Source organism: Anomaloglossus baeobatrachus, chromosome 12, assembly GCF_048569485.1.
Source record: "Anomaloglossus baeobatrachus isolate aAnoBae1 chromosome 12, aAnoBae1.hap1, whole genome shotgun sequence".
In the NCBI taxonomy this organism is placed as follows: domain Eukaryota; kingdom Metazoa; phylum Chordata; class Amphibia; order Anura; family Aromobatidae; genus Anomaloglossus; species Anomaloglossus baeobatrachus.
In genome coordinates, this window is record NC_134364.1 from 11,567,154 (window position 1) to 11,584,002 (window position 16,849).

Sequence of the window (16,849 nt, forward strand, 5' to 3'; positions counted from 1 at the left end):
TGATGGCCGCTATAAGGTCATTTACCATGGCGTCACCATCAGGAGTATCCAGATTGAGAGCGGTCTCAGGATTAGACTCCTGATCACCCTCCTCTGTCTCATCATGCAGAGACTCTTCTCGCTGAGACCCTGATCCGCGTGATGACGTGGAGGGTCTCTCCCAGCGAGCTCGCTTAGGCTGCCTGGGACTGTCATCTGAGTCAGAGCCTTCAGCCTGAGATGCCTGGGACCCCCTTGAAGCACGGATTAACTCCAACTGAGGGGGACCGGGGAACATTGACGCAGCAGTGTCCATGGTCTGAGTAACTGGCCTGGCCTGCAAGGTCTCTAGGATTTTTGTCATAGTGACAGACATCTTGTCAGCAAAAACTGCAAACTCTGTCCCCGTCACCGGGACAGGGTTCACCGGTGACTCTGCCTGGGCCACTACCACCATAGACTCCGGCTGACGAAGTGGCACAGGGACCGAACATTGCACACAATGGGGGTCATTGGAACCTGCCGGTAGATCAGCCCCACAAGCGGCACAAGTAGCGTATACAGCCTGTGTCTTGGCACCCTTGCGTTTTGCGGATGACATGTTGTCGTCTCCTCAGAGCAATATAGGGTATACAGCCAAGAAGCGACCTTACAGTGCAATATATATATATATATATGGTATAGAGAAAAAAATACACCAATATAACACTGTGGCACTAGTGGGGCCAGCACTAATGTGCTGCTTACCGCCCGCTTAACGCGGGTGTGTGGTCGCCAGAAATCCCTTGTCTGGGTCTCCCAGAGCCTGTGTCCGTTCTCCAGCCAGACTGCATGTAGGAATGGCTGCCGGCGTCCTGTGGAGAGGGGCGGGCCCTGGGCGTGTGCAGACAAAGTGCGGGAAACCTGCGCCCCACTGTGCTCAGTGAGAGGGCTGGAGTATGTAAATAAGACTCCAGCCCTCGGCGCTGACTATCGTACAGCGTCTCTCCCTTGCCCTGATTGACAGGGTGGGGGCGGGAACGAAGCGGAGCTAGGCCGCAAAAGCCGGGGACTAGATTTATAAGCGCCGCCGTCGTAAAAGCACGGTCGGCGCTAAGTCCCCGGCGCACCACAAGTCTCAGCCGCGCCGCCGCTCCAGGGGCGGCCGGCGCGGCAGTCCCCAACACATAAAGTCCCTCAGAGAAACTGCAGTGACTGTAACCCCAGCGCGCAGCGCTACTGTCCCCGGCGCACTAGCACACCCAGCAAGTCTGGAGTGTGCGCGGCCTGTCCATACGGGGACACAGAGTACCTGAATGTTGCAGGGCCTTGTCCCTGAACGGTACCCAGCTCCGTATCCAGCAGGTTCTACGGGTCTGTGGATGGAGCCCGGCCTCAGGGCTTGGGGGCCGGTAAGATCCCACTTCCTCAGAGCCCCTCAGGGGGATGGGGAAGGAAAGCAGCATGTGGGCTCCAGCCTCCGTACCCACAATGGGTACCTCAACCTTAACAAACACCGCCAATAGGAATGGGGTGAGAAGGGAGCATGCTGGGGGCCCTAGTATGGGCCCTCTTTTCTTCCATCCGATATAGTCAGCAGCTACTGCTGACTAAACAGTGGAGCTATGCGTGGATGTCTGACCTCCTTCGCACAAAGCTTGAAAACTGAGCAGCCCGTGATCCCACGGGGGGTGTATAGCCAGAAGGGGAGGGGCCTTACACTTTTTAGTGTAATGCTTTGTGTGGCCTCCGGAGGCAGTGCTATACACCCAATCGTCTGGGTCTCCCAATGGAGCGCCGAAGAAATCCCCATTGCCCTGTTCTGATATCCAGCCATCCGTGGCTGCCAGGACAGTCTTCATGTTGCACATTTTGGCCTCCTCGGCACCTCTTTGATTACTAGGCCCCGTGTTGTCACAATGTGCATCACCTCCCTTGTGATGCCGAGGAACCCGGGATGCAAGTGCAGAAGTGGCCTGTATGGGCCGGCTGCCACGGAGGGCTGGATGCCACAAAACGGCACAGAAATTATTTACTATTTTCTATAATAAGTTTTTACCAACCACAGAAGAGAAAAAGCGCGATCAGACATCTTATCAGAAATTAATTATTAAATAAGTGTAAGGTAGGAAAAAGAAGGAACATATGTTGAGGATAAAGAATTGAGTATCCAAAAATACTTAATTCAGCCATTTCATAGACTCAGTTATATAGTTCAGTAGATGTGAACTAACACACATATTTGTGAATGCTTTTGTTTCTTACTGACATGTATATATGTATATTGTATATTTAGTGTATTTTCCTTAGACACAGTATATACCAGCACATGTTGTAAAGATGGCTGCTATTTCCTGTTTTGCACCCAAGACAGATGGACAAAGGAAATTCCTGGAGTCTGGACTGACCAATCCAAGGAGGATGTGTAGATCTCTCTACGTCATGAAGCCCTGCCCTGAAATATTTGATTGGACTAAAACTTTTGTTTACACCCCCTTACTGCTCGGTCTAGAGTTTTTTCAAATAATAAAGCACTTGACCAAGAGCCAGTCATGGAGATAGATGTAACTGACTTGCTGTCCAGTTATTTTTCATTCTCGTGTGCACACATGACATTTTTAATTAGAAGCAGCAGCCGGATATCGAGAGATCCTTTGAGTCTCATCATCATCGTCATTCTGACCTTGACAGATACACAATAGGGTGCACAAACCCCGGAGAAAGCAAAGCCAGGACAGTAATATTAAACCAGGTATTGACAGTCAGTAATAGATATATCATGGCTCACAATAATTCACAACAGATAATACTATTATAGGTTACAATACCATATCATAATAGTGAGCCAAAAGAATGGTTAATTAACACTGTTATGCCCGACCAAGCATATGCATATAAAGTATCCCCCTCCTAGGCTAATGTTAACACCGCCTAATAAAGTGCATGGAAGTAACCCACAAACACTGTTGAAGCTTACCAAAGTGCCAATGCACACCGCACAAGAGACCGGGGAATGGCGCCCACCTGGGGCCTTTTTTAACCACCACTTCCCTTGCATGACGCCACCCCTGATGCAGGCAGCGGCCGAAACGAATGTCCATCGGGGGGCGCCATTCCCCGGCCTCTTGACTCACTATTATGATATGGTATTGTAACCTATAATATTAGCATTATCTGTCTGGAATTATTGTGAGCCATGATATATCTGTCTGTCCATACCAGTTAACATTACTGTCCTGGCTTTGCTTTCTCCGGGGTTTGTGCACCCATTTGTGTACGTTCCTTCTTTTTACTACCTTACACTTATTTAATAATAATCAATTTCTGATCAGATGTCGGACCGCGTTTTTTTTCTCTTCTGTGGTTGCACTTGGTGCGATTTGTCTGGTGTCCTTTTATGTGACACACCTCCACCTATTTTCATTGCTAAATACAATATAATAACAATAGCGGTGTGTTTGTTGAAAAGTATTATTGAATGTTCTCAGTGAGAGGAACAAAATTATAATCTTGTGATACCTTTTAATGGCGAACTAAAATAAAATAAAGTGATGTTACAAAGCAAGCTTTCGAGACATCTCAGGTCCCTTCATCAGGCAGGGTATGACAAAATATCTGAACAAACACAAATATATGCACAAACAGAGCAGAGGGATGGCATAAGCAAAGATTTATTTATTTATATTTAAATAAACACTGAGCTTAGAAAGTGAATCCTTAATTCGCTTTGATTTGTGGTGTGAGTTTTATTGTCCCAATATCCATGTAGGATCAGAGGAATGGTGCCCTCAGTCTCTGGAATTGACTCCTCAGATTTTGTAATGGGCCATAAATCCTCCTGACAGGTTGAGTCCTGTGTCCACAGAGTTAAACATGTTAATGAATTTGTATTCCCAGACCCTGCTCTGTTTGTGCATATATTTGTGTTTCTTCAGATATTTTGTCATACCATGCCTGATGAAGGGACCTGAGATGTCTCGAAAGCTTGCTTTTTAACATCACTTTATTTTATTGTAGTTAGCCATTAAAAGGCATCACAAGATTATAATTTTGTTCCTCTCACTGAGAACATTCAATAATTTTTCAACTGGCTAACACGGTACCAAAACCTTTTCACTTGTAACTTGAAAAGTATTTACATAAGTTTTTACCAAGAATGGAAGTTAATATTGCTTTACCCCCTGAGGTCTGAGCTTAAACATTGCAGATATGGTTTTCTTGCCTGGCAAAAAAGATATCACAGCAGAGTAAAACAAAATAGAGGGGTTTTTCCTTTTTTATACAATTTTGTGATCACTGCTGTCGGCTGTGGCATTACAAGTCTTCTGGTTCGGTAAAGTAAGCCGTGAAATTGAGCGCTGCTTACACCCAGATACCAGATTTTAACGAAGCAACTCCCATTCCTCTGCACCCCATCCTCCTCCATCGAGAGCTAGTGGAAAAGCATGTAACCATCACAAGAGGATTCATATTACATGAAAAAAATTTAATGGTCCCAAATATAGATTCAACAACTCATACACCCAGGGTGGGGGAAAAAAAAAAAAAAAAAAGGAATACAAAATGATATAAATCATGACACGAGGTGACCACATCTAGAATTCCACTCAATTGTTTTGTTTGTTTTTAATCAGAATAGGGTTGAGATTTTCCCCTACACCTTCAAAAGAAAGCTGCAGTATAAGGGCAAAACGGAGGAATAGAGGATGAGAAAAAAAAAAAAATAAAGTTAGAATCGGCTCAGCCCACCGAGGGTTTATTTTAAAACATTTGTGGCAAATGACAGAGGAAAAAAAAAAAAATCATGGTCAGGATGTGTGAATCCTATATGGGCAGAAATGTTCCACCCGGTGAGAAGTGCTGGCATCCATTGTATATGTAGCTGCAGACGATCCTCCTCTGAACGGCGCCATCTTAGAGCCTCTCTCCTCCTCTTGCTTTAAGCTTCGGAGCATTCGACCAGCCAATCCAGAGTTCAACAAGAAACTCCTGCCCTGTTGGCTTTTATTTTTTTTATATATATATTTTTTTATTTGACTTTGTTTCCTTCCCTGAGAAAAGGGCAATGTGTGGTCTGCGGGAGAGTACAAGGCGTCCACGTTTCCGGTCTTCCCTCCCTCGTGCTCCTGGGGATTGGCACTTGAGCAGATGTCTTCATGTTGGTTGGTGTCAGACTCGCTCACAGCACGGTGTGCCCGGCTGCAGTAGTTTGTTTTGTTTTTAGTTTTTTGTTTTTTTTTGTGGGAGATCAGTTGTTTGATGGGATTTGACCAAACAAGACTGCTGGTATTAAGAGCCAAGCCTAGCTTTCTTACTGAGTGGTAGAGTCTCTTCCTTCTCCTCCTCCTCTTCATCATCTTCTTCCTCATCGTCATCGGGATAGTCTACTAGTCCCACAAGGCCTCCCTGGTAAAATCAACAGTAATATTACATTACAACTCCGTATAAGCTGAAAAAAATCCTAAAAAGCATCCTTAAGAATCTGAAGCTTAACTGGGTAATCCGGCCCAGCTCACTCTATATCGAGGGGCGGGTGACGTTAGGTCTATAGATGTCCTATATATTAGGCTAGGACAGGTGCGCTGTACCGATACCTGCCCCTCTAGACCCCGTGACATCACCGGGCCCATTAACCTCGTGATATGAAGCAGAGCCAGCTTACTCACTTTATAGCAAACCTGTCCCCACTCCACAGGCTAAATGTTAGAACATTGGGGACCCACCACTACAATCGTGAGGTTTTCCCAGTTTCTCGGCAAAATGGTCGTTCAATATAGCAGCAGCTGCCCCAGTTTTCTATATACAGTATATACTCGAGTATAAGCAGAGTTTTTCAGCCTATTCTTTTTTTATGCTGAAAATGACCCCTTTGACTTATACGCGAGTGAGATTCCCACAAAAAATTATCCTTACCTGTCCTCTGTTCCTGCGGTGTCCTCTTACCTGCTTCTTGCTGACTGCAGGCACATGATTGCGTCCGATGCACGGGGCCGACGCTGCTGCCTATAGTCATCGCTTTACTGTAGTTGAATGGGCTGCTGCGCAACAAAGCATTCAACTGCAGTAAAGCAATAACGGCAGCAGCGGCCCCGTGCACCGGACGCGATCATGCAGGGGTCTATGTGCCTGCAGTCCACAAAAAGCAGGAAAGAGGACAACGCAGGAAAGAAAGACAGCGGAGAATAATTTTTTTATGTGTATGTGAACAACACCATAATAGGGGACAAGAAGGGACCAGAATGAGGGCATTACTACAGGATGGGGCACATTACTACAGGGCACAAGAATGGGCACATTACTACAAGATGGACCAGGCTGAGGCACATTACTAGAGGGCACAAGAATGGGCACATTACTACAATTAGGACCAGGCTGGGGCACATTACTACAGGGCACAAGAATGGGCACATTACTACAAGATGGACCAGGCTGAGGCACAATACTACAAGACGGACCAGGCTGGGGCACATTACAAGATGGACCAGGCTGGGGCATATTACTGCAGGGCACAAGAATGGGCACATTACTACAATTAGGACCAGGCTGGTGCACATTGCTACAATTAGGACCAGGCTGGGGCACATTTCTACAATTAGGACCAGGCTGGGGCACATTTCTACAAGATGGACCAGGCTGAGGCACATTACTACAAGATGGACGAGGCTGGGGCACATTACTACAAGATGGACAAGGCTGAGGCACATTACTACAAGATGGACCAGGCTGGGGCACATTACTACAAGATGGACCAGGCTGGGGCACATTACTACAAGATGGACAAGGCTGAGGCACATTACTACAAGATGGACCAGGCTGGGGCACATTACTACAAGATGGACCAGGCTGGGGCACATTACTACAAGATGGACAAGGCTGAGGCACATTACTACAAGATGGACCAGGCTGGGGCACATTACTACAAGATGGACCAGGCTGGGGCACATTACTACAAGACGGACCAGGCTGGGGCACATTACTACAAAATGGACCAGGCTGGGGCACATTACTACAAGATGGACCAGGCTGGGGCATATTACTACAGGGCACAAGAATGGGCACATTTCTACAATTAGGACCAGGCTGGGGCACATTACTACAAGATGGACAAGGCTGAGGCACAATACTACAAGACGGACCAGGCTGGGGCACATTATTACAAGATGGACCAGGCTGGGGCATATTACTGCAGGGCACAAGAATAGGCACATTACTACAATTAGGACCAGGCTGAGGCACATTACTACAATTAGGACCAGGCTGAGGCACATTACTACAATTAGGACCAGGCTGGTGCACATTGCTACAATTAGGACCAGGCTGGGGCACATTTCTACAATTAGGACCAGGCTGGGGCACATTTCTACAAGATGGACCAGGCTGAGGCACATTACTACAAGATGGACCAGGCTTGGGCACATTACTACAAAACGGACCAGGCTGGGGCACATTACTACAAGACGGACCAGGCTGGGGCAAATTACTACAAGACGGACCAGGCTGGGGAACATTACTACAAGACGGACCAGGCTGGGGAACATTACTACAAAATGGACCAGGCTGGGGCACATTACTACAAAATGGACCAGGCTGGGGAACATTACTACAAAATGGACCAGGCTGGGGCACATTACTACAAAATGGACCAGGCTGGGGCACATTACTACAAGATGGACGAGGCTGGGACACAATACTACAAGATGGACCAGGCTTGGGCACATTACTACAAGATGGACCAGGCTGAGGCACATTACTACAAGATGGACCAGGCTGGGGCACATTACTACAAGATGGACAAGGCTGAGGCACATTACTACAAGACGGACCAGGCTGGGGCACATTACTACAAAATGGACCAGGTTGGGGCACATTACTACAAGATGGACCAGGCTGGGGCACATTACTACAAGATGGACCAGGCTGGGGCACATTACTACAAGACGGACCAGGCTGGGGCACATTACTACAAAATGGACCAGGCTGGGGCACATTACTACAAGATGGACCAGGCTGGGGCACATTACTACAAGATGGACCAGGCTGGGGCACATTACTACAAGATGGACCAGGCTGGGGCACATTACTACAAGATGGACCAGGCTGGGGCACATTACTACAAGATGGACCAGGCTGGGGCATATTACTACAGGGCACAAGAATGGGCACATTTCTACAATTAGGACCAGGCTGGGGCACATTTCTACAATTAGGACCAGGCTGGGGCACATTTCTACAAGATGGACCAGGCTGAGGCACATTACTACAAGATGGACTAGGCTGGGACACAATACTACAAGATGGACCAGGCTTGGGCACATTACTACAAAATGGACCAGGCTGGGGCAAATTACTACAAGACGGACCAGGCTGGGGCACATTACTACAAGACGGACCAGGCTGGGGCATATTACTACAAAATGGACCAGGCTGGGGCACATTACTACAAAATGGACCAGGCTGGGGCATATTACTAGAAGATGGACCAGGCTGGGGCACATTACTACAAGATGGACCAGGCTGGGGCAAATTACTACAAGACGGACCAGGCTGGGGCACATTATTACAAGATGGACCAGGCTGGGGCACATTACTACAAAATGGACCAGGCTGGGGCACATTACTACAAGATGGACAAGGCTGGGGCACATTACTACAAGATGGACCAGGCTGGGGAACATTACTACAAGATGGTAAAATCAAGGGGCTCAGCTTATACTTTACTATATACGGTATAAATAAATGTATATTTGGGATGCACCATGCTTGGCACACAAGAGCCATTGTGTAATTGCAATACAGCTGACACTATCACTGTACCTTTGTAGTAATAGCTGCCGTCTGGGATGTGCTTTTGGAAACTGATCCAGGAGAACCGGGAGAACCAGGAGATCCTGGAGAACCAGGTGAACCTGGTAAGCTGCTCGCTGTCGACTGGCTGGTGACGTTTGTCTTAGTGCCTCCAGAAAACGAAAGCTTGAAACTTGAACTCTGGCGACCGGTGAGATTGGTTTTTAGAAGAACTTCTTTTTCTTCACTTTCCTTCACTGCAAATCAAGAGGAAAGAAATGTCGATACAAATGTTATAACATTATCAGTCACATAGAATGACATCTTTCATACTGAATTCACTAAAGCTAATACTAGGCATATGAAAAAGCAAAAAAACAAAAACAAAAAACAAACAATAAAAGCCTTTCTAAACTTTTGGGTCCTATCTTTGATTACAGTGAATGAATCATATTTATAAAGCAATCGTCAGTGAGGAACAAGTCCACTTTAAAAGGACCAGGATTGGTGCTGCCGAGTCCGTGTTATAAGAAGAGACACTAATATGAATTAAATCTTACACTTTTGCACAACAAATCTAGGCTGAGAACTTCAGGCTTCATCAGGTAAAAAGTTTAAAAATAATAAAAAAAAAGAAGTGTTTAGTTATGGATTAAGCTGAGGGACATAAACCCTGTATGAAGTTGTTCACACTCATAGCACCTGAAAGCTTTCATATCATCGCTACCATATTGCCAATGTATAGATTGTGCCTCTAATTCTCTTCCCCCCCCATCTTTGAGTGTTCCTGCTACTGATATCATATACATAATGTAATTTTGCAACAAAACAGGATACTAAGAGCAATTCCACTATTTCTCTATCAGGATCCTGGTAGGCAGCTACGTGGCATAGACGGTTACTGATTTAGGGTACTTTCACACATGCGTTATTTTTTTTTGGCGCAATCCGCTGTCTTGGGAAACAGCGGAATCAGTTAACCGATTCCACTGTTTTCCATAGACTTGCATTGATGACGAATTGTGCCAAAAGTACCTGCGTTGCTTCCGTTGGCCGACGCTCCGTTTCTTCCGCAGAGCGGAAGCAACGCAGCATGTAACGTTAAATGCTTGCGTCAAAATGACGCCGACCAGCGGATTCCGTTGCTTCCGTTAAAATTTATAATGGTTCCCTATGGTAGCGGATTCCGTTGCCAAGTGCTTAACAAAGGCTAACAATCAAAATAATTTCAGGATAGTCAAAAGGTACATGTATAGTGAAAAAACAATCCCTTTAAAATTTAATTTTATTAAATATGTCTTAAAAATTCCCAAGTGATTCACCTATCTAGAATTTATCAGACGCGTTTCTCCGCCCTCTAATCCGGTTCATCAGGAGGCCCAGGGAGACAGGGAACTATTCAGTAATGATACATGTCTTCATATGGCAGCCAAGTGCTTAACAGCGGAATCCGCTGCTGGATTCCACTATATTCTACTGAGCATGCCCAGACTGAAGAGCAATCACTATGTCAAGGTTCCTTATCTGGAAAGCTATATAAGAGCCCTAATTCAAAGCAGCAAACAATGCCTTTGGACACAGAGATGCTGGAATCCCTGAAGACCATCTCTGAAGAAATCAGACCAGGAGAAAATATCTGGGAGAACTGGAGGACAATTATTGCGGAGGTGAGAAAATTCAGCGACCCATAGTCCCCATATATTGTTTACCTCTCCTTTTTTTCCCCACTTTTTTTTTCCACCGGTAATATTTTTGAATGTTAAATAAAGAGCTTATGCTCCTTTCTGTACCCAAAAAATTTAAAACCAAAAAAAAAAATAAAAAAATTAATGTACCCAATTATTGGTTTGTTGAGTAATTTACCGCCTTTTTAGTGTATGTATTTGTATAATTTTGTTTTGCCTTTTGTTGCTTTTTTCAACAATGATTTTTGGTTATTTTTGTGTGTTGGAAAAAACATTCAAACTGGTGATATTGACCGGAAATTGGATTAATGGAGTTGAGTTTTGTGGTGGGGCTATTGTTTGGTAATGGGAGGTGGTTTAGGGTGGGGCTATTGTTTGGTAATGGGAGGTGGTTTAGGGTGGGGCTATTGTTTGGTAATGGGAGGTGGGTTAGGGTGGGGCTATTGTTTGGTAATGGGAGGTGGGTTAGGGTGAGGCTATTGTTTGGTCATGGGAGGTGGTTTAGGGTGGGGCTATTGTTTGGTAATGGGAGGTGGTTTAGGGTGGGGCTATTGTTTGGTAATGGGAGGTGGGTTAGGGTGGGGCTATTGTTTGGTCATGGGAGGTGGGTTAGGGTGGGGCTATTGTTTGGTAATGGGAGGTGGGTTAGGGTGGGGCTATTGTTTGGTAATGGGAGGTGGGTTAGGGTGGGGCTATTGTTTGGTAATGGGAGGTGGGTCTATTGTTTGGTCATGGGAGATGCGTAGGGTAGGTCTATTGTTTGGTAATGCGAGGTGGGTTTAGGGTGGGGCTATTGTTTGGTAATGGGAGGTGGGGCTATTGTGTAATGGGAGGTGGGGCTATTGTTGTGTAATGGAAGGTGGGTCTATTGTTGTGTAATGGGAGGTGGGTCTATTGTTGTGTAATGGGAGGTGGGTCTATTGTTGTGTAATGGGAGGTGGGTCTATTGTTTGGTCATGGGAGGTGCGTTAGGGTGGGGCTATTGTTTGGTAATGGGAGGTGGGGCTATTGTGTAATGGGAGGTGGGGCTATTGTTGTGTAATGGAAGGTGGGTCTATTGTTGTGTAATGGGAGGTGGGTCTATTGTTGTGTAATGGGAGGTGGGTCTACTGTTGTGTAATGGAAGGTGGGTCTATTGTTGTGTAATGGAAGGTGGGTCTATTGTTGTGTAATGGAAGGTGGGTCTATTGTTGTGTAATAATAATTTTATTCATTTATATAGCGCTATTAATTCCACAGCGCTTTACATAACATTGACAATACTGTCCCCATTGGGGCTCACAATCTAGAGTCCCTATCGGAGTGTGGGAGGAAACCGGAGAACCCGGAGGAAACCCACGCAAACACGGGGAGAACATACAAACTCCTTGCAGATGATGTCCTTGGTGGGATTTGAACCCAGGACCCCAGCGCTGCAAGGCTGCAGTGCTAACCACTGAGCCACCGTGCCGCCCTGTATGGGAGGTTGGTCTATTGTTGTGTAATGGGAGGTGGGGCTATTGTTGTGTAATGGAAGGTGGGTCTATTGTGTAATGGGAGGTCGGTCTATTGTTGTGTAATGGGAGGTGGGTCTATTGTTGTGTAATGGGAGGTGGGTCTATTGTTTGATCATGGGAGGTGGGTTAGGGTGGGTCTATTATTTGGTAATGGAAGGTGGGTCTATTGTTTGGTAATGGGAGGTGGGTTAGGGTGGGGCTATTGTTTGGTAATGGGAGGTGGGGCTATTGTTTGGTCATGGGAGGTGGGGCTATTGTTTGGTAATGGGGGTAAGGTTTGTTATGGTGCTAATTGGGCTGTCCCAAAGAAGAAGAAAAAAAACAAAAAAACAAAACAAAATGGATCTAATGGATTCCGTTTAACGGACGCATAACGGATGCAACGCGTCCGTTTTTTCACAGGAAACCGCTAATGGATTCCTGTGAAATAACGGATCCGTTGCTTTAGTTTGCACCTTAAAAATAACGGATGCGTCAAAGTGACGCAGCAACAGACCCAGCAGATTTCACACAACGCAAGTGTGAAACTAGCCTAAGACGTCAGACAGGAATTTATGAAGGTCTGCGCTTCACACTTACATGTTAAAAAGTTCAATGTTTCTTCACAAGTCACACAGTTTTTTTTCTGCAATTTTTTCCCTTGGCATAAATTAATGAAAAAGTTAAACGCAACCGACCCTGCCAGCCTTAGATCAGTGCCTACAAGCTGTATAGCAAACAACTTGCAGGCACGCGCTCCTTGCCTAAGAGACTGGTCATTGCTGACAAGATTAGATTAAAAATCTCTCCAGTCTGGAGGACAAAGATGACTTTTAATAACAGGAAAGCTGCAAAGAAGGGAATTTTGTTACTTACCGTAAATTCCTTTTCTTCTAGCTCCTATTGGGAGACCCAGACGATTGGGTGTATAGCACTGCCTCCGGAGGCCACACAAAGCAATTACACTAAAAAGTGTAAGGCCCCTCCCCTTCTGGCTATACACCCCCAGTGGGATCACTGGCTCACCAGTTTTAGTGCAAAAGCAAGAAGGAGGAAAGCCAATAACTGGTTTAAACAAATTCACTCCGAAGTAACATCGGAGAACTGAAAACCATTCAACATGAACAACATGTGAACCCGAAAAACAACCAAAAATCCCGAAGGACAACAGGGCGGGTGCTGGGTCTCCCAATAGGAGCTAGAAGAAAAGGAATTTACGGTAAGTAACAAAATTCCCTTCTTCTTCGGCGCTCCATTGGGAGACCCAGACGATTGGGACGTCCAAAAGCTGTCCCTGGGTGGGTAAAGAAATACCTCATGTTAGAGCTGCAAAGACAGCCCTCCCCTACGGGGAGGCAACTGCCGCCTGCAGGACTCTTCTACCTAGGCCGGCGTCCGCCGAAGCATAGGTATGCACCTGATAATGTTTGGTGAAAGTGTGCAGGCTCGACCAGGTAGCTGCCTGGCACACCTGTTGAGCCGTAGCCTGGTGTCGTAATGCCCAGGACGCACCCACGGCTCTGGTAGAATGGGCCTTCAGCCCTGATGGAACCGGAAGCCCAGCAGAACGGTAGGCTTCAAGAATTGGTTCTTTGATCCATCGAGCCAGGGTGGCTTTGGAAGCCTGCGACCCTTTGCGCTTACCAGCGACAAGGACAAAGAGTGCATCCGAGCGGCGCAGGGGCGCCGTGCGGGAAATGTAGATTCTGAGTGCTCTCACCAGATCCAACAAATGTAAGTCCTTTTCATACCGATGAACTGCATGCGGATAAAAGGAAGGTAAGGAGATATCCTGATTAAGATGAAAAGAGGATACCACCTTAGGGAGAAACTCCTGAATGGGGCGCAGCACTACCTTGTCCTGGTGGAACACCAGGAAAGGAGCTTTGGATGACAGCGCTGCTAGTTCGGACACTCTCCGAAGAGACGTGACCGCTACCAGAAAGGCCACTTTCTGTGAGAGTCGAGAAAGTGACACATCCCTCAGAGGCTCGAAGGGCGGCTTCTGGAGAGCAACAAGGACCTTGTTTAGATCCCACGGATCTAACGGCCGCCTGTACGGAGGTACGATATGACAAACCCCCTGCAGGAACGTGCGCACCTGAGAAAGTCGTGCTAGACGCTTCTGAAAAAACACGGATAGTGCCGAGACTTGCCCTTTAAGGGAGCCGAGCGACAAGCCCTTTTCCAACCCAGATTGCAGGAAGGAAAGAAAGACAGGTAACGCGAATGGCCAGGGAGATACTCCTTGTGCAGAGCACCAGGATAAGAAAATCTTCCACGTCCTGTGGTAGATCTTAGCAGAAGTGGACTTCCTAGCCTGTCTCATGGTGGCCACGACCCCTTGGGATAATCCTGAAGACGCTAGGATCCAGGACTCAATGGCCACACAGTCAGGTTCAGGGCCGCAGAATTCCGATGGAAAAACGGCCCTTGGGACAGTAAGTCTGGACGGTCTGGTAGTGCCCACGGTTGGCCGACCGTGAGATGCCACAGATCCGGGTACCACGACCTCCTCGGCCAGGCTGGGGCGACGAGTATGACGCGGCCGCAATCGGATCTGATCTTGCGTAACACTCTGGGCAAGAGTGCCAGAGGTGGAAACACATAAGGGAGCCGGAACTGCGACCAATCTTGCACTAAGGCGTCTGCCGCCAGAGCTCTTTGATCGCGAGACCGCGCTATGAAGGTCGGGACCTTGTTGTTGTGCCGAGACGCCATTAGGTCGACGTCCGGCACCCCCCAGCGGCGGCAGATTTCCTGAAACACGTCCGGGTGAAGGGACCATTCCCCTGCGTCCATGCCCTGGCGACTGAGGAAGTCTGCTTCCCAGTTTTCTACGCCCGGGATGTGAACTGCTGATATGGTGGATGCTCTTTCCTCTACCCACATCAGAATCCGCCTGACTTCCCGGAAGGCTTGCCGACTGCGTGTCCCTCCTTGGTGGTTGATGTATGCCACCGCTGTGGAGTTGTCCGACTGAATTCGGATCTGCTTTCCTTCCAGCCACTGCTGGAAGGCTAATAGGGCAAGATACACTGCCCTGATCTCCAGAACATTGATCTGAAGGGTGGACTCCTGCTGAGTCCACGTCCCTTGAGCCCTGTGGTGGAGAAAAACTGCTCCCCACCCTGACAGACTCGCGTCTGTCGTGACCACTGCCCAGGATGGGGGCAGGAATGATCTTCCCTGCGATAATGAGGTGGGAAGAAGCCACCATAGCAGAGAATCCTTGGCTGTCTGAGAAAGGGAGACTTTCCTGTCTAGGGAAGTTGTCTTCCCGTCCCATTGGCGGAGAATGTCCCATTGAAGTGGACGCAGATGAAACTGCGCGAACGGGACTGCCTCCATTGCTGCCACCATCTTCCCTAGGAAGTGCATGAGGCGCCTTTAGGGGTGCGACTGACCCTGAAGGAGAGACTGCACCCCTGTCTGTAGAGACCGCTGCTTGTCCAGCGGAAGCTTCACTATCGCTGAGAGAGTATGAAACTCCATGCCAAGATACGTTAGTGATTGAGTCGGTGCCAGGTTTGACTTTGAGAAGTTGATGATCCACCCGAAAGTCTGGAGAGTCTCCAGCGCAACATTCAGGCTGTGTTGGCATGCCTCTTGAGAGGGTGCTTTGACAAGTAGATCGTCCAAGTAAGGGATCACCGAGTGTCCCTGAGAATGCAAGACTGCTACCACTGCCGCCATGACCTTGGTGAAAACCCGTGGGGCTGTCGCCAGACCAAATGGCAGAGCTACGAACTGGAGATGGTCGTCTCCTATCACGAAACGTAGAAAACGTTGGTGCTCTGTAGCAATCGGCACGTGGAGATAAGCATCTTTGATGTCTATTGATGCAAGGAAATCTCCTTGAGACATTGAGGCAATGACAGAGCGGAGGGATTCCATCCGGAACCGCCTGGCGTTCACATGCTTGTTGAGCAGCTTTAGGTCCAGAACAGGACGGAACGAGCCGTCCTTTTTTGGAACCACGAAGAGATTGGAGTAAAAACCTTGCCCTTGTTCCTGCAGAGGAACAGGGATCACCACTCCTTCTGCTTTTAGTGAGCACACCGCCTGCAGAAGGGCATCTGCTCGGTCGGGATGTGGGGAGGTTCTGAAGAACCGAGGCGGAGGACGAGAACTGAATTCTATCCTGTACCCGTGAGACAAAATGTCTGCTACCCACCGGTCTTTGACCTGTGGCAGCCAAATGTCGCAAAAGCGGGAGAGCCTGCCACCGACCGAGGATGCGGAGGGCTGAGGCCGAAAGTCATGAGGCAGCCGCCTTGGAAGCGGTTCCTCCGGTTGCTTTCTTGGGGCGTGACTGAGCCCGCCAGGAATCTGAGCTCCTTTGCTCCTTCTGAGTCCCTTTGGACGAGGAGAATTGGGTCTTGCTGGAGCCTCGAAAGGACCGAAACCTCGACTGCCACTTCCTCTGTTGAGGTTTGCTTGATCTGGGCTGGGGTAAGGAGGAGTCCTTACCCTTGGATTGCTTAATGATTTCAGCCAATTGTTCACCAAACAGTCTATCCACAGATAGCGGCAAGCTGGTTAAACATTTTTTGGAAGCAGAATCCGCTTTCCATTCCTTTAACCACAAGGCTCTGCGCAAGACAACAGAGTTGGCAGACGCTATTGAGGTACGGCTTGTAGAGTCCAGGACAGCGTTGATAGCGTAAGTCGCAAACGCAGACATTTGCGAGGTTAGGGACGCTACTCGCGGCACTGCTGGACATATGATAGAGTCCACCTGTGCCAGGCCAGCTGAAATAGCTTGGAGTGCCCACACGGCCGCGAATGCTGGAGCAAACGACGCGCCAATAGCTTCATAGACAGACTTTAACCAAAGGTCCATCTGTCTGTCATTGGCATCTTTAAGTGAAGCCCCATCTTCCACTGCAACTATGGATCTAGCTGCAAGCCTGGAAATTGGGGGATCCACCTTTGGACACTGGG

The 16,849-nt window shown here is 47.7% G+C and overlaps 1 protein-coding gene across 1 annotated transcript in view; it reads right to left on the minus strand.

Moving 5' to 3' along the window:
• Positions 1–4,418: 4,418 nt before the first annotated feature.
• The window catches only part of PPP4R3A (protein phosphatase 4 regulatory subunit 3A), a 71,697-nt gene continuing 59,266 nt past the window's right edge, over positions 4,419–16,849 (minus strand). The window contains exons 14-15 of the mRNA XM_075330990.1: positions 8,773–8,999; positions 4,419–5,364 (exon numbers count right to left, since the gene is read on the minus strand). Of these exons, the coding sequence (XP_075187105.1) occupies positions 5,248–5,364; positions 8,773–8,999 (344 nt within the window). The 3' untranslated portion in view covers positions 4,419–5,247. The remainder of the gene's footprint in view (positions 5,365–8,772; positions 9,000–16,849) is intronic.